The sequence below is a fragment of the Onychomys torridus genome, chromosome 16 (assembly GCF_903995425.1).
Source record: "Onychomys torridus chromosome 16, mOncTor1.1, whole genome shotgun sequence".
NCBI classification, from domain to species: domain Eukaryota; kingdom Metazoa; phylum Chordata; class Mammalia; order Rodentia; family Cricetidae; genus Onychomys; species Onychomys torridus.
The window spans coordinates 65,217,743-65,236,258 of NC_050458.1; the positions used below are offsets into that span (position 1 = coordinate 65,217,743).

The 18,516-nt window shown below is 47.8% G+C and overlaps 1 protein-coding gene across 3 annotated transcripts in view; it reads right to left on the reverse strand.

Annotated features, from left to right (window-relative positions):
• Positions 1-1,305: 1,305 nt before the first annotated feature.
• Positions 1,306-18,516, reverse strand: part of Slc11a2 (solute carrier family 11 member 2) — a 33,709-nt gene continuing 16,498 nt past the window's right edge. For 2 of the 3 annotated variants that reach the window (XM_036208158.1, XM_036208157.1), the window contains exons 7-17: positions 18,172-18,242; positions 18,001-18,068; positions 16,376-16,531; positions 15,698-15,856; positions 14,070-14,156; positions 13,176-13,295; positions 12,894-13,043; positions 11,660-11,733; positions 9,981-10,134; positions 8,736-8,789; positions 1,306-1,872 (exon numbers count right to left, since the gene is read on the reverse strand). In XM_036208158.1, the coding sequence (XP_036064051.1) occupies positions 1,795-1,872; positions 8,736-8,789; positions 9,981-10,134; positions 11,660-11,733; positions 12,894-13,043; positions 13,176-13,295; positions 14,070-14,156; positions 15,698-15,856; positions 16,376-16,531; positions 18,001-18,068; positions 18,172-18,242 (1,171 nt within the window). In that variant the 3' untranslated portion in view covers positions 1,306-1,794. Of the gene's footprint in view, positions 1,873-3,065; positions 3,298-8,735; positions 8,790-9,980; positions 10,135-11,659; positions 11,734-12,893; positions 13,044-13,175; positions 13,296-14,069; positions 14,157-15,697; positions 15,857-16,375; positions 16,532-18,000; positions 18,069-18,171; positions 18,243-18,516 lie in introns of all 3 variants that reach the window. The other variant, XR_004946772.1, reaches the window with a different exon arrangement.

The window sequence follows — 18,516 nt, forward strand, 5'->3', positions numbered from 1 at the left end:
AGCAACAGAAGAAACATTACTCTTTTTATGAGGCTACAGTTACCCTGATACTCAAACCACACAAAGATGCAACAAAGAAAGAAAATTACAGACCAGTTTCCCTCATGAACATTGATGCAAAAATACTCAACAACATACTGGCAAACCAAATCCAAGAACACATCAAAAAAATTATCCATCATGATCAAGTAGGCTTCATCCCAGGGATGCAAGGATGGTTCAACATACGAAAATCTGTCAATGTAATACACCATATAAACAAACTCAAAGAAAAAAAAAGACTGTTACAATAAAAGTATGTGTGTTTGTATGAACTGCTGGGGATCATAACAGAGACCTTGCCTAAGGTAGGCAAGAGCTCTACAAGTGAGCAGTACCCTAGACAAAAGTTTTTAGTTATGCAATATAAACTTTATTATAAAAAGTTTAAGGAGAAGAATTTCTGTTTAGCAATTGGAATTTTTAAAAAAATCTACAACCTGAACACAGGCAGGCAGTGGGGATATGTGGACTGATCATCTGGTTCCCACCTAGTACAAGTCTCATACCACTTGCTACACACACCTGAAATGCTTAAGAATGCCCAGGACACCCAACAGTATCAATAAGAGTGACCTCAGAAACAGTTAGGATCTAGCTATGGAATGCCGAGTGTCAGAGCCTCAAGTGGACTGAAAGGACACCCTGGACAGAGAGGACACCCTGGACAGAGGACACTGTGGACAGACAGGACGGCGTGGACAGACACAGACTCTAGAAAAACAATGGTAACAAATACAATCAACATGGGAACAGACGGAAGAGAGGTTCTCATTAAAGTTGTGTGCCAGGGACTGGGGAGACATTTCAGTTGGTGAAGCCCCTGCTGTCCAAGAAGACCTGAGTTTGGGTCCCCAGCACTGTGTAAAATCCACGTGTAGCAGCAAATGTGTAACCCCAGACCGAGGCACAGGAGCAGGAGGATCCCCAAACTCACTGGCCAGTCAGCGTAGCCAACCAGTGAGCTCCATGTTTGAAAAGAGACAGTCTCAAAAAGTAAGGCAGAGACTGAGGAAACACCTGATATCAACATGTGGCCTGCACAAGTGTCAACATGTACAGGCACACATGAGTGCACACACACATATGCATGGACTTGGACACACACGGAGGCATGTGCATGACTGCACAGGCACACGAGTGCGCGCGCACACACACACACACACACACACACACACACACACACACACACACACTTTAAGCAGTGTGCTTGTGTTAGTAGCTACCCAAGAGATAATCTGGTGGAAGACAATGAACTAAAATAACCAGTGTAGTAAACAGCACTTTAAAGGATAGTTAATTTACAAAGTTCAATGTTAAAAAGACCCATTCCCTTTCTCACTTATGATCCTGATAAAACAAATACTTAATTCACCCGAACAACATTTTTTAAAAATCTATCAATCTTTATAACCTTAAAATCTTACCCAAACTGGCACGTTCGGGTTCACATAAATACATATTCATACATTTTTAAATCCCAGAAGTGCAGACACAAGCCTGTGGGAATACAGGACTGCCACAGGCCCGTTGCTAACCCCTCACTGACGTAAACTCACTGTATGACTGTTGGAGGCGAGGGGGGGTCTCTGACCCATACATAGCTGTTCGCTTTTACCTCTGATGCCATGAGGAAATCTTTGCCTTTGTTCAAAACATTTGAACAGTCACCTCTGAACTAACAGAGATTTGTTAACAAACATTTGGCACAAAAGGGCTGAGGGAGCGGGTTCTCAAAGTCCCTCAGGCTGTTCGTCATCTGGACACAAGCGAGTCGGCGTCCACGACATTCAGAAGATAGAGTTCAGGCTGAGCCGTCAATCCCAGGTGGTGCTGAGGGCAAAACATGAGAGAATTACTGTGACTTTCAGGAGTGACATGGTAAACTAACATATTATTTTGGTCCCTTTTCTCGGTACTTCTGTATTTTATTTCAGAATAGAAAATGGCGGGGCTGGAGATATAGCTCAGTGGTTAAAAGCACTGTCTGCTCTTCCAGAGAATCTGGGTTCAATTCCCAGCACCCACATGGCAGCTCACACTGTAAGTTCCAGGGGATCCAACACCCTCATACAGACATACATGCAGGCAAAACACCAATGCACATATAAAATTAAAAAAAAAAAAAAAAAGTCAGGCGAAGGTAGCGCACGCCTTTAATCCCAGCACTCAGGAGGCAGAACCAGGTGGATCTCTGTGAGTTCGAGGCCAGCCTGGTCTACAGAGTGAGATTCAAGACAGGCACCAAAACTACACAGAGAAACCCTGTCTCGAAAACAACAACAAAATGGCTTATGTGTATATGAGATTGTTTTTTGTTTGTTTTAAACTCAAGGAAAATTTTTTTATTTTATGTACATTTACCTTCATGTATATAGTATGCATGTGTGTCTGGTGTCCACAGAGGTCAGAAGGCATTGGATTCCCTGGAACTGGAGCTACGGGTGGCTGTGAGCCACCACGTGGATATTTGGAACTGAACCTGGGTCCTTTTAACTGTCCCCAGCCCACCAAGAACCATTTATTAGAATTTAAAAGAAAAGGTCTAGGGCAGACAAGCTGCCCAGAGCAAGAGAAAGATGGAGAATCGGAGCTGCATGAGTTAAGCCAGCGTGGAGATCGGCCACACAGCAGCCAAGCAGCCAGGAGGCAGAGAAAGGGCGGAGCCCAGAATGTCAGGGAAAGCATGCTTAAACCCACGGACAGGGGAAAGTTTCACTTGCATGTGCTCTGTAGCTGCCTGGGAAGTTTCTAATATTTAACAGCGGAGCTGAAAGAGTTAAAGATGGAGACGGTGCCAGATGTACCGACTATCTTGTGACAGAGCCTCAGGATTCAACTTCAGGATGATATGACCAAGCACAGAGCGCTTTTGTGTCTTAGCACTGTGTACTGGAAATCAGCTCTCACATGATCTAAACTCTGAGCCCTTACTTCTGGTCCTATGATCCTTTGACACCTGAGAACCTCCCCCCCCCCACCCCCGCATTAAAAGAACAAAAGTAAGTGTGCTGACAGAGGGTAACCTGTGAGTCCCCAGTGTTTGTCAGACTGGATCAGGAATCTCAGCTGTCTTCATGTCGTGTACTTTTTGAGGTTTTAAAGCAGGATTCGTATAGATCAGGCCAGCTTCAAAAATACGATGGGGCTGAGGATGATCTTGATAGCAGCTCCCACCTCCTAGGTCCTGGGATCACAGGTGCTTATCACCAAGCCCCATCCTCAGCTGTTCTAAAAACGTATTTCCAGACCCCATTCCTGTAAACCAAATGAAAATGGATTGCTGGGATCTGCGTTCCCCCTCCCCCCCCCATGAGATAGGGTCTCACTAAGTAACCCTGGACAGCCTGCAACTTGCTATATAAATCAAGCTGGCCTTGAGCTCAGAGATCTGCCTACCTCTACGTCCCAAGTACTGGGACTAAAGGTGTACTCTGCCATACCTGGTAAAGAAATTGTACTTCTTTATCTGTCCAGTGATACAATTTGGGACAATGACTTGACTTTCACATTGGTCCTTAGTATGTTAGTAATACTGTTGCTCTTGGTACCAACAGCCTATGTGTGAATGTAGAGAGCAGACTATAAATCTATATGAATGACACCCACCCATATGACGTAGTAAAAAGGGCACTGAAGTGGGGTGGGGAGTCAAGGCCTAGTTTTAGCCCTTCCAATGTATCCTTTTCAGTTTTGTTTTCAGAACTGAGGCAAGTGCTACACCACTGAGCTAAATCCCAACCCCTTGTTTAAGTTTTGAAGCAGGGTCTTATTCTGCAGCTCTGGCTGGAATTTGCAGTGATCCCCCTGCCTCATAAGGCTAGGATTGGTCATGCACCACCATACAAGATCTGTGTATACCTTCTGGACCTTATCTTCCGTGTGTGTAAGATGGAAACATGCTGTATCTAGAGATGTCAAGCACACTAATAAGATACCTCATCAAGTCTCCAGAAAGCTTATTTGGAACACATTACACATCGTCCCATGTCGCCTCACAGAATGTTGTGTGGCTGTATGAAGACAGCATAGACCAAATGGGTTCCCTGGATCAAGCGTTCCCAAGCCAGTGTGCTAGGAAGACACTGACATTTCACTTGCAGGTCTGACACCCAGGCTTGAGAACTAATAATGATGGCCAGACTCATTGATAATTCATGGAAACCTCTCTCAAGTGAGCAAAGATGGTGGGCTTCCTCACTGCGTGACATCAGAGTATTATCACCTAGGAAACTTAGAGAATTTTGTTCTCTAGTTCTGAGACACTGAGAAATGTGGCTAAGTATTACAATAGGTTAAGGTAGTCTGGGGTGCAGGGTGAGACATCAGTGTGTTATTGGTTCTTAGCTACTGTCACATAGGACCCTGTCTGTTCTCTAAGCCACTGGTAAGTGCTGAGACAGGTTTCTCTGTGTAGCCCACTCTGACCTTGAACTAGCTGTGTGAACTGGCTGGCCTTCTATCTGCCAGCCTCCAGCATGCCTCTCAAGCGTTGAGATTACAAGTGTGTGTCACTACACCCGATTGAAATGTTTTGCTATCTTGGAGTTCCTGGCGACGCTGGAGAAATGTTTGGAGTCTTCCTACAGCCTGAAGGGCATGCTGTGTGTTACATGTGGTGGTTGGTGACGGAACACCAGTCCTCTGGCTTTTAGGCTGTTCAGTTGCCTCTCAGTACAGGGGGTGAGCATCATGTTCTAAGAACTGAGAGAGGAAGGGAAGAGGGAGGGAAGAGGGGGAGAGAGCGAGAGCAAGTGGCATGCAGGTACCTATAAAAGCCAGAAAAGAGCATTGGAGCCCCTGAAGCTGGAGTTACAAGCGGCTGTGAACCACCTGGCATGGGTGCTGGGGACTGAACTTAGGTCCTCTGGAAGAGCAGCACCCGCTCTTAACCACTGAACCACCTCTGCAGCCCACTGCTTTGAGGACTTTCAGGATATCACTCAGTTTCAATGACTGTGCCACTTGTAAACACACGAGGTAACAGGGAAGGCTAACATGAGGTTCTGGAAAATGCTCTGCATTCTTCATTAGTTCTGAAATTAAACCAAAATTAAGGGGAGTTCAGTGAATAGTCGGCACAGACAACCCCTTGGGGACATCTGACACACCCTAAGGCAGGGCCCGGAAGCCAGCACAAGGAGGAACCATGAAGTTCACCTGCCAGTCTTGGGATGGTTAAATAAGGACATGTTCCCCACCGTGTGCCTGGTGGTAATGCTGCTGGCCCATCATACCCGAGTTTCACCTCCATTTATAAACGGCAGCAGGGCCAGGATCAGGATCTGCATTGACATCAGGTCTGCCAAAATGTGCATCTGGCTTTAAGCTAAGTGACTCTGGCTTCTCTTGTTAAACTTTTACATACTGTAAAGTACATACTGTAAATCCTTCCTATGTGGGAAGACAAGACTACAGACAGGCAAACACTCAGCTTAGAGTAGAGGAGGGTGGGGAAAGCTGCACCTTGCAAAAATGGTAGTTAGGTGGCCTTAACCACAACAAAAGTATTTCACTAAGTGGCAAACTGAAATTAATTTTCATTTGTTATTTGTTGTGTACTTATGTGGGGTGAGTATTCCAGTGCCACAGAGCACATGTCAGAGACAACTTTCAAGAGTTGGTTCTCTCCTTCCACCGTGTGGGTCTCAGGCACCGAACTCCAGTTGTGAAGCTTGGCAGCATGCATACCTCTGAGGCCATCTCTTGGCCCCTAAGGTGAAATCAGAATCTTGGTGTCTATGACTACCAAGCCTTCTGGGGACTCTGTCCCTTAGGGAGACCAGCAGCGATGCTGTGGGTACTTGGTGTGTCATTCTTGATGGTGATGACGCGTCTGTATTCTGTACCAAAGCTGTTGGGACCCTATTAGTCAAGTGTTTTTAAGGTTTAAAAAACAGCCAGGAAACAAGACAGGAAAAAGGGAAGTTTTTCTCTTTTTCTTTTTCTTTTCTTTTAATTACAAATCAAGTTTACAAGCTGTTCAAGGTCACTAAAAGCCTAGTTGCAGCTACTTCCTAAGCCCTGGCAGGACCTCCTGAGCTAGCCATAACCATGCTCCAGCCTGTCAGCCTCCAGTGCACTGGAGCAGCAGCTACTTCATGTCACATGAGAACAAGGACCAATCAGAGAAAGTACAGACGGCTCACAAACACACGGCCAGAAGCACACTGGCATGGAGACTAGACATTTTTACACACTGCTTCCTGGACAGAGTACTGTTAGAAGTATACCTTTTCAGTGATAATCAAACGACTTTGTAAAATAGTATAGCCATGGAATTAGAAAAGAACATCGAACTATGGTGAAACCTTCCATCACTGTAAACAAGCGTAACATGGCAGAATTCTAGGGCAGGGAAGTAAGATGCGCAGCAGAGGCCTTGCCTAGCACACACCAGTGGTCCATCCCTAGCAGCTTTGGGCTGGACTACCAATATTGGTGACTCTGAATACACCCTGCCCTGAGGGACAAATGTAAACGTTGCGACAGCATCTTTGTAGGAAGTTCTGTTGCCATCAGTCTGGCCTTCCCATACTACAGCACACAGTTTCCAAGTTCATCTCCAGATCTTCAGGCACCACTCAGGTCAGCCTCAGGCACAATGGCGGTACAAGGTACGGGGTGAGAAGGACCCTGTAGGGCAGTGGTTCTCACCCTTCCTGATGCTGTGACCCTTTAATACAGCTCTTCATGTTGTGATGACCCCAACATAAAGTTATTGTCATTGCTACTTCATAACTGTCATTTTACTATTGTTATGAATTGTAATGCAAATATTTTTGGAGATGGAGGCTTGCCAGAGGGGTCTTGACCCACAGGTTGAGAACCACTGCTATAGGGACCTGTCACCTGTGATTTTGTATTAGCTGAGGGGCTAAGGCCAAGGTAGGGTGAGTACAACAGCAATTTACCGAATTGTTTATGCCTCACAACAAATGTGTCCGTGTTGAGGTTTGACTGTGTGTAACATGCTAGTAATAATGCCACTCGGGCTGACAAGCCAACGTCATCTGTCAGCCAGCTTGCTAGAAGAAGGCTTCAAAGACGAGGATGTCCTTCAAAGCCACTCTCATCCCCGCTGTCACCAAGAAGACAATGACCACACACGACCCCCGAACAGACAGGGTTTGACAGAATCCCGAGGCGGCTCCGGTGAGGGTCACAGTGGCTCAGGTGAGCGTGAGCAGTAGTCCCATGCTGAGGCTGGCTCCAGAGCTTCACCATCTGGTCTCAGAGGCTTTCTCTCTGAGGGAACTAGTCCCATCTTGCAGGGAGGGAACTTCACAACCACAGTGACACCTACTGACTTAGCAAAGGTTAGCCAGAGCTCCCGAGTGCCTTGTGAGTCTTCCTGGATGTGAAACTGGTGTGTCAGAGACATGACTTGGTGAAGGGTGACTTGCGGAATAGTACAGTTAGCTCTCTGACCCACTCCGAGTCCAGTGTCTCATGAGAACGTCAGCTCATGAAGGCTACCCTCTTCTGCTAACACCTCTCTCTTATAAGAGGAAGGCAAAGATGTTATGATTGTGCGTACTCAAAGATTAAACACTATCAGGAACCCTTGGTAGTAACATGAAAGCCACTAACGTCAGGGCTAAGCTTCATTGTAAGGAAAACCTGGAAGTGCTGAGCAACTCCCTGCAGGTGGACCATCTGTCCACATCCACCTTTGATGCCTCCTGCCATTCTTAGTTTCCACTGAGAAATTAACAGTAGAAATAAAAAATCATGAACTTAGAGGGTGGTGGCGGCACACACTTTTAGTCCCAGCATGTGGGAGGCAGAGGCAGGCAGATCTCTGAGTTCAAGGCCAGCTTAGAGTGAGTTTCAGGACTGCCAGGGCTACACAGAGACCCATCTCAGAAAGCAAGCAAACAAACAAACAAACAAACACATTCTGAACTCAAAGAAGGTAGCTGTCTCTAATTTTGTAGTTCAAATGGATGGCATCACTCTAGTTGGGTTTTTCATAATTAAAATAATTTGAAAGGGAGCATAAAAGTATTTTCCATCTTTCAACATCCATTATCTTTTGATAAAATTTGCAGACCCAGAGCTACTATACCCTTAATTCACCTAATGAAAACTATAATTGCAGTTTACTATATCCCTAATTCACAGTTTTAAGAACAGAGAGTCTGGTTAACATTCAGATAGAGAATTTGCTCTCAAAATGATAGAGTACTATTGGCCCTTGGACAGCTACTGAGGGACTTAGTGTTTACAACGGCTCAAGTGTCACTTTTCCCAGGGACTGCCTAATGCTACGGGGTGATACCCATCCCTGCCAAAAATAATCATCTTGTCAGCACACCTGAGAAAAGCCAGGCATGGTAGTACACGCCTATAATCCCAGCACTCAGGAGGTTGAGACAGGATTGCCGTAAGTCTGACGGCAGCCTGGGCTATAGAGTGAGTTTTGGGCTACCTAGCGTTTCATACCAAGATCCTGTCTCATAAAAACAAAACAAAGACCTCAAAACATACACAAAACAAAGTGTTTCCCAACTAACAGTTGAGTCCTAATGCAGTCTGTGCAACAGCACATACTTGTGGCTATGTTCACACAGTAAACCATAGAAACACACTGGCTCTGATGGCTCCCTGCAAAGACAGACAGACTGACCCAGTGTTTACTTAGTAGTGCCGCCGTTGGTGTCTTCGCTCAGCAGGGCCTTAGAGATGCTTACCGTGTGCCCACAGTCCAGGAAAGACAGGCCCAATGCAATCAAACACTGCCAACCCTGGAAGAGAGAACACGGCTGTCACTCGGCCACCTCCTGGCACATCCATGTTATGCAGGGACACATCTGCTTCCTGCCCCAAACATCCAGCTCTGTCCACTCTTCTCACCAAGGGCTGACCAAGTCAGGCTCTCTTCTGCTTCAAAATATCCTGGAGTTTCCCCTCCAAGGCTTTTCAAAACGGGGCTCTCTCTGTTCCTAGTACTTTGTGATTCTGACTTGTTTCACTGAGTAGGAACTCCCCTGCTGATCTGTAGCTAAGCTAGCAGGCCTCAGGGTCTCCTGCTGATCTGTAGCTAGGCTAGCAGGCCTCAGGGTCTCCTGCTGATCTGTAGCTAGGCTAGCAGGCCTCAGGGTCTCCTGCTGATCTGTAGCTAGGCTAGCAGGCCTCAGGGTCTCCTGCTGACCTGTAGCTAGGCTAGCAGGCCTCAGGGGCTCCTGCTGATCTGTAGCTAGGCTAGCAGGCCTCAGGGTCTCCTGCTGATCTGTAGCTAGGCTAGCAGGGTCAGCAATCTCCTGTTGCTGCCTCCCTTCCTCCAGGGCTGGGGTTGCAGGCCCACACAACCATGCCCAGCTCTGAAAAGGGGGCCTGGGGATTTGAACTCAGGTCCTTCTCTTACACTTGCTGTGCAACCACAGAGCCACCTATTTCTCAAGCACAGGAACATTCTCTTCAGGAATTAAATGTTGGATCCTTATAAAATCAACAGGAATAGAAAAATACTAGGCATTAAAAACTAAAATAAGCCAGGCATATGGTGGTGCATGCCTTTAACCCCAGCACTCGGGAGGCAGAGGCAGGCAGATCTCTGTGAGTCCAAGGCCAGCCTGGGCTACAGAGTGAGATCCAGGACAGCCAAGGCTATTACACAGAGAAACCCTGTCTCAAGAAACAACCCTTTCCCCCTCCCCCCAAAAAAAACCCTTTAAAAAGTTGGATGATTCAAAAATACAAGCGTCTGGTTGAGAACAGAGCACATTAGAATGCTTGCTTGGCAGCATATGAGTCTTGTGTTTAATCTCCCAAACCAAAACCACAACAACAAAATAGAATCTCAGAAACAGCTGATTTGACACTGCCATATGAACTGCCTCAGTAGGCTGCTTGGGGAACATTCATTCTAGAGAACAGTTAGCCCCACCTACACCATCCCCGATGCCAGCACCCCACTCCCTCCACACTGGACTCACCAAGTAGAACACAAAGCACAGATAAGCCACGCTAACCACGGCAGCCACCACATACAGTGCCACGTGCCCTAGTTCCTGGACATAAACCACTACAAAGTACATGTTGATGGAGCAGACGAGAAGGACCAAGACTCCGCCAGCGATCCTCCAGCCTCTGTGAAAGAAGGGGAGCATGAGAGGGCAACGGTGCACTGGGCACAGACCGAAAAGAAGGGTGTGTCTCGTGTGGTAAATCAGTGATAAACAGAACCCAGTATTTAACTGTCTATTATCATGTGTGCATATGACATGTACATGTGTGGGCACAGGCACAGCATGCATGTGAAGGTCACAGGACCACTTCTGTGGAGTTCTTTTTCTCCCTCATCCTTTCTGAGTTCCAGGGATGGAGCTCACACTGTGTGGCAAGCATGTTATCCACTGACCCATCTCTCTGGCACAACAAAAATCCAGCATTGAAGACCCCAGAGATAAGCAGGCCCCAGAAATGCAGAGTCATTTCATTAGCCATCAGAACATGGTCCAGGGTGGAGTCGTGTGAGGAGAATTCTGAGAGCAAACAAGACAAGAGTCTTATCACCAGTTTCTGTTCTTAGAATGGTCTCACGCTCCTCCCAGGTGCAGTGGGTAGGAGCGAATTTACTTCCAATCACTCATTATCGCTGGCTGCTGTCATTCAACTAAATGTTTAAACTCTCCTTTCTATCCCTCTATGGAAACACATGTTTTTGCCACACGCTGCTTGTCCTCGTGTATACAGCTTCAACTCATGAGAACTTTACATGTGTGACTATCTCAACCCTCAAAATATAAACTGTCTGATGCTCCGAATAAAGCTGGCTACTGCGTGAGACTTTAGTCTGCCTCATTTATCAGCTCCACCCTCCCAGGTCCCACTGCCTCTAGAGTGGTGACAATTAGAGATCCCTGAAACCTAACAAGTCACATGACACCTGTACTAATTAGTTTTAACTGCCAACTTGACACAGCCCAGAACCACTTGGGAAGGGAGTCTTAATGGGAAATTATCTACATCAGGCTGGCTTGTGGGTACATCTGCAGGGGATGAGGTGGGAACAACCAGCCCACTCAGGGTGGTACCATTACCCAACCAGTGTGTCCTGAACAGTACACAAAGCAGCAAGCTGGCTTAGGGCAAACATGGAAAAAGGGATCTGTTGATTCCCTTTGCCCTTGACAGTGGTTGTGACGACGTGACTAGTGTCTGAGTTCAGTGGCTGTGACGTGGCCAGTGTCTGAGTTCAGTGGCTGTGACGTGACTAGTGTCTGAGCCTGCCTTGACTTCTAGAATGGTAAACCTCTCGGCCCCTTGGATGTTCGTGGGCACAGTGTCCGTCAAGGCAGCGAGAGGAAACTAGAGCACACCCACAGACCCCTTCAAGGTGTGCACAGAGGTGTTATTAGCGTGTGCCTCTCTTGGGTAATAAAACACAGCATGCAAACCTCAGTGGCTGCGGGGAAGAGCAAGAGGTCGAGGGTCTAAAGTGTTTCTCCTCCTGTCTCATAATTCATGCTTACCAGTTTCTCTAAAGCCAAAGCAGCAGCAGCTAGAAATTGCTCTGGAAACACACAGCCCTCCCAGAGAAGAGGTTTCTGACTGGCCGCTGGGTACCCCCCTCCCGTGTCCTTCTGGAGAATGATGACAACACGTTACTCACATCCCATTGGAAAACTCATGCATTACTGGCCGCAGGCTTGTCAACGTGAGGATGGGTATGAGCGCAAAGGGAAGCTGGAAAAAATGAGATGGAGTTCTGTGGGTTATCTCTGGAGCTGTCATAAAACACTAGGATTAAAGCAACTTGGGGAGGGGTTTGGAGGGGTTATCTGGTTCTACTTCCAGGTCATACTCTATCACCAAGGGAAGTCAGGGCAAGAACTAAGCAGACACTTTGGGGGAATGCTGCTTATTGGCAGTGGCCTGGCTCTGGCACGCTCTCTCCCTCCACATCAATCGTGGAAGCTACTCTTTAACTGAGGCTCCCGCTTCCTAGAGTCCATGTGGTTACTGTAGCACCGCGGACACCAGCACGGCTCACAAAGAGGAATCATAAATCCCATCTCCCCTACACTGTGGGTAACAGTTGCCCTAACACCTTGCCTCTGCCAAACACTATTTAACCCAGCACTAATCATGATCCTAAGTACCTTTGTTTAAACACAAAAAGACAACACACTGGGGGCTAGAGAGATGGCTCAGTGGTTAAGAACACTTGGTTTGCTGTTCTTGCATAGGACCCAGGTTCAATTCCCAGCATCCACATGGCAGCTCACAACTATATGTAACTTTAGCTCTGGGGGAATCTGACGCCATCTTCTGAACTCTTCAGGTTCCAGGCACACACATAGTGCTCATACATACACAAAGGCAAAACACTGAAATACACAATCTTAAATAAATAAACATATTAGATGTGACTTGTCTCCCTAGAATTAGTGGTGTTCTGAGAATTGATTTAAAGATTTACCCTTGCTTCGTTAATGAGCTACAATGTTGTGGATTTTTATGTATCACAAAGTTACTTACTTATCTGTGTGAGAGAGACAGAGACTAGGAGAGAGAGGACAGACAGACATGTCTGTGGTATGGTGAATATGGAGATCAAAGGACAACTTCTGGAGACAGTTCTTCCCTTCCACTGTCTGCAGGGGATCAGATTTAGGTCTTTACACTTGTGCACCTCATGGCAAGCACTTTATCCACTGAGCCATCTTGGGGGCCTCTAATTTGTGTTTTCTATGTTAAGCAGAGCTCATAATTTCCATTAATGAATTTCCATTCCTTCTCCCCTCTCACCCACCCCTAGTACCAGCCTCCCACAAGAGGCCTGGTCCCCAGGCTAGACTGAAGGCTGGTTAAGTGCAGCCTGGGCTCCCCAGCTCCCTGCTCACCTGTAAGCTCTGCAGAACATTCAGGAAGTCATTCATCCCCGTCAGATGCTCTACATCTTGGAAGACAGCAACAAGCAGCGTGGGGATGATGGCAATAGAGCGTGTCAGAATCACTCGGGCAAAGCGTGACCATCTGAGATTCAGGAATCCCTGGGAGAAAGCGCGGGGGCTGGATGAGGGTGTGTGACAGGAGAGAAATGCTGGGAAGCTGGGGAAGCTGCAGATGCACAGCGTTAGACACTCAGGGGCTGTGCCATCCCTGAAGTCGACCCCAGCACATACCTCCATGACAAACTGGCCAGAATAGGTTCCTGTCATGGTGGAGCTCTGCCCTGCAGCCAGGATCCCCACTGCCCAGATGTAGAGTGCTGCAGGCCCGAAGTAACATCCAAGCACAACACCCTGGACAGAGAGAGAGGGGCTCATCAGTGCTTAGAAAACACCCAGAAAGCAGCCCTCTGCAGCACCTTCCTCTCCTCATGAAACACACCAAGTACCATGCTGGACACTGCACAGAAGTGAGACTCGGCTCTGGATCTCACTCACTGGACGCCCTGCATCCTTCCTCTGTGCTCCCTCACCTCTGACCTCTACCTTAAACCCTAAGCCTGAGGCAGATCCCTACCCTTCCCAAAGGGTACTCCCTAATTCACTTTTCTGAGAAACGGAGGAAGGGGAGCAGACAGTGAACCGTGTGGGGAACTCAGTGTAGTACATATTGTTCTTGGGGGTCACAACAAAACCAGCATGAAGGGCCCAAGAGGGCCTAGGAAAGAAAGCACGTCTCACTAATTCACTTCTGTCGTTGTGGTCAAAGCCCCAGAACTTCAGTGTCCTCATGAGTTTAGGAATTGCTGCTGTGCAGCCCATCAGCCCATCTTCCACCCCCCAGAACCCCAAATGTGTACCTGTGCAGCCCATCAGCTCATCTCCCACCCCCAGAACCCCAAATGTGTACCTGTGCAGCCCATCAGCTCATCTCCCACCCCCAGAACCCCAAATGTGTACCTGTGCAGCCCATCAGCTCATCTCCCACCCCCACACCACACTACCACAGAACCCTACATGTGTACCTGGCATATGGGCATCAGAAATAAAGGGCACTCAGGAGTTGTGCTCAGATGAAATGAACTCACAAAGGCAGAGGTCTGCAAACACTCCCGTGTGCTCACTTACCCCTTTGTAGATGTCCACAGCCAGAGTTGAGTTGTCATTAGGGAAGAGGTCAGTATGGGGGCTGCTGTTATTTCTACAGACATTAACCTGAAGACCAAAGCAGTTTAAGAATAATAGTTTTAGAAACGAGAACCAGACAAGAACCCCCTATTTGTCTCACCAAATTCCTCTGCATGGATAAGCAGAGGCAGACCTCTAGGGCTGCCACGTGGACGGCAGCTAGTGTTCCTCTACCTGCAACCCTCCCTCAGGCCTCTCATGCCCTCCAGCCTCAGAATGTTTGCTGGACAGTCTGCAGGGCAATAGCAAACGCTGGAGCATTGTAAGTGCAAATACGGGGAGACTCTAAGAGGACTTCCACAGAGGCCGTCAAGGAGCTGAGCTACAAGAATCCCAAACCTGAGGCCAGACTAGGCCGCACAGGCTGAACTTGTCCAAAAAAGTGAAAAGAAATGCTGGGTTTGGTGATGCACGCCTTTAATCCCAGTGCTTGGGAGGCAGAGGCAGGTGGATCTCTGTGAGTTCCAAACCAGCCTAGTCTACAGAGTGAGTTTCAAGCCTCCAATGAGACCCTTTTTCAAAACCAAAACCCAAAACAAAACAAAACAGAGGCTCCATAAGTGAGAGGACATATGCAATCAGAGGCCTTGGCCACAGCAGAATTGGGGTCAAGAAGTCCTGAGGATACAAATGACCAAAACTAGATAGGAATGTGGGCCAGCAGCTCCATGATCGTGCTTAAGGTCCTGGGTTCAACCCTGGTATCTTGAAGCATTCCACAATAAACAAAACACCTCAAAGAAAAAAACCAACCAAACAAAATGAGACAGAATTCAAAAAGAGCCAAGTCTCACCCTGTCAGAGTCCTTCCTCTCTGCTGACCCCCCCCTAACCTGTCCTCAGCACAGCCATCCAGTCTAGCAGACAGCAGTCTGCTGGTTAATAAAAAGGGAACAGAAAGAACGACAGCCAGACAGCCAAGATGCCACCGCTATGTATGGTGATACTTTATTTGTACTGAAATGTGATTTTATCTGTATGTTAATAAAGTTGCCTTGGGGTCAGAGCAAGCTATAGCAGAAGCTGGGCGGTGGTGGTGCACGCCTTTAATCCCAGCACTTGGGAGGCAGAGCCAGGCAGATCTCTGTGTGTTCAAGGATACAGCCAGCATGGAGACACACGCTTTTAATCTCAATACCAACCATAGAAGACCTGGAGGTCTGTACAGACAGGCAGTGATGAGGAGGTCATGTGGCTGGGTTTACAACCAATGAGAAGGCAGGACAGAAAGTCTATATAAAAGACAGGACACAGGAAGTAGGCCTTTTGCAGAGAGGAAAGACAGCAGCAGCAGTGAAGGGTAAGGTTTTCAGCCCTCAGCTCTCCTCTGACCTCGTGGCTTTTAACTCTGCAATTGGCTGTGTTTCTAATTGAACAAGACGGTTACAGCGATGGCAGCCTGTGGCCACTGTAAGCCCAAGGCCAGCTCTTCCCAGCCGCCCCTGAAGGGGCAGGAACAGGCTTCCTCAGCCCCACACCACAGACTGGCCTCAGGCCTGTTGCCCTGGGTTCCAGGTTGGTGCCCTTTTCTGTCCCGTCCCAGCGTGCAGTTCACCTGGCTTACTCACCACCTGGTCATTGGTTTTCCCAAAAAATGCCTCAGCAAAGACGGAGACGACGAAGACATTGATGATGAAGGAGACAAACAGTGCAATGCAGGACTCAATGAAGAAGTACTTGTTGGCTTCTCGCACTTCCCGCTTATCCGCCCGGTTGACCTGTCTAGACTAGAGGTGACAGAGCCGCCAGTTTCCCACCAGTGCTGTTTCTTTGTAACAACTCAGAACTTCCGAGTCAGCGAAAGATTAAGAGGCAAACAACTGACCAGATGAGACATGAGATCTTAGCTCACTAAGCTAGAACTCTACAGCCTTTGCCAACACTGCACAAGCCCCAAATGGGGAAGCTAGCAGCCAGGTGACTCCAGAGTTCCCACAGACTAATCTCAGCCCTAAGGCTACTGGACTAATGTCAAGTGTCTGAACTATCTCAGCAAAGGATCGCCTGACTCACCAGTAAAGCCCTCCTGCCCTCCTTCCCTCCGGACCTCAAGACTTCCAGACCTTTCAGGAAGAACACCAGCCTGGAATTTTGAGGGTCACTTTTCTTGGTCTCTTTGGTGATAAATACAGACCAGTCAGCCTTAGAAATACTGTGCTCCTGCAGAGCTCTAGTCACAGACTGCGTCTGCATCCCTGTACTTAGAGGAAAAACTCCCACAAGCGATACACAAGGGCACTGCTCACCTTGACTAAGGCAGAATGCAGGTACATGTTGTGTGGCATGATGACAGCTCCCACGATGCCCACAGCCTGCTCAATCTGCGGAGTGCTGCAGCCCGAACAGGACGGCACGAACATGCCCCTGAGCACTTGGCTCTGGCTGGGCTTCACTGTAACATACTGCACACAACAGAACAGCTGTTAGTCTCTGCTGCAACATGGAAGAGGAGACACTGGCTCCTTCACTCCTTCACCCTCCAACAACCGCCTGGAACAGGAACATGGAATCATCAACAAGCACGTGCCTAACCAGTGGGAACAAGGGCTGCTGTAGTCTGAATGTGAGCTGTCTGCCACAGGCGCAGGACTGGACCCAAGCCCCATTATGGCTGTACTATTGGGGATGTGGTGGGAACTTTGGCAGGCGGAGCCTCCCTGGAAGAACCAGACCAATGAGGACAAGTCCTCCTGGCCCTTACCATGTCCTGCACCTCTGTACTTCTGTTTGCACTGAGGTAGTCTCCCACACATCTCCTGCCGCCAGGGTATTCTGCCCAGGGAACTGCGGACCAGACCGAGCAGAATCCCTAGCTAGGTAGTCTCTCACCTTCCTGTTACTCTCCTCCAGTATTTGGTTACAATTACCTAAGATAACTAATACCAGGGCTTGTTGCCAGGGGTCAGAGGATGCAGGACTATATATTCTGAATATCTGACATTATACTTAAAATGTACAATACAGATATGCAGAGAACACAGTGCTCTGAGGAAACACACCTGCTAAAGGCCTTGCTGTTATTTGTGTCATTAGCTGCTGATACAGATCTAAGAACAGTTCAATCCTTGAACCCACGCTCCTCACGCTGCTGTCCACCTGCTCATCTAAGAACCACCTCTGCTTGCCACCCGTGTGCAAGGAGTGGGCCATTCCTCAGCACCGCTCACCCAGACTTCCTCCTGGCTCAGGATTTCTCCTGCAAGCCTTGGGGCAGCCTGAAAACTCTGCTCATAGACTAGATAATCTTTTTAATGTTTAGGCAGGTCTGTAAGTAGAAACCAGTTTATAACAACTGGACATAAAAAGGTGCAAATAATGGTATTGATCCCCAGCAATGGGCAAGGCACAAGCCAGGAAACTAATCAATCACCTATTACTTACTCTATAGCCCTGGCTGGCCTGGAACTCTCTAGGTAGAGTAAGCTGGACTCATACTCACAGAGACTGGCCTGCCTCTATCTAGTAGCCAGGATTTCAGGCATGCCCCACCACACATGGTCAAAGCCACCATCAGCTGGTTTAATCTGGCTGCAGTTAATGAATTCCAGCTCTGAGTTAGCAGTTGCCAACAGCCCTCCTGTCTGTCCTGTTCCAAAGCCACTCTGCTGTCAGGGTCAGTGTGGGACACAATGTTGGCCCTGAAAGGTCTAGTCATTGTTGGCCCCAAAGAAAATCTCTATAGGCCTTCCTGCACACGAGTCCTTGCCGTAGACTACATTCCTTCAAAAGCAGCCCAGAAGTACACTGTCTTTTTGTGGATTCAATACAATTAGACAATTGTGGAATTATTGTTGCTTTTTATAATAAAAGATTACAAACAAAACAATGAGACTTTGTTTTAAATAGTTAACCAATAGCCTGTAGCACTTGCCTCATATCCAAATGTGAGGGCCATAATAGTGATGAGAAACCCAAAAAATGCTTCCAGCTTCCGCAAGCCTACGGGGAAACGCAGCAGTGAGCCCAGAGGAGACCGACTTCCCCACAGCCACGTGCCTGAAGCCAGTGGCTCTGATCCACCCATCAGTTCCACTGTCCTTACCATATTTGTCCAAAAAGAGAAATACAAAAGTATCAGCGATGGTGATGAGAACTCCACCCCACAGGGGAACCCTAGGTTAGAGATAAGAAATAGAAATTAAAGACTATGAAGACACCTTCTTCACATCTGGTCCGACACAGAACCCAGGAAAGCTAGGTCCTGGAGCAACAGCGGCGGGGGCAGGGAAGCAGCTCAATTAAAGGCCATCAGTGACACCCTCCCTGGAGCTCACTGCATCACACGGGAGGACACAGCTGACAAGCATGGGTCGGATGCAGTGAGGTAAGGAGTAACTGTCCATTGAAATACAAGTGTGCACATCATGGGCAGGAAGATGTAGGGACT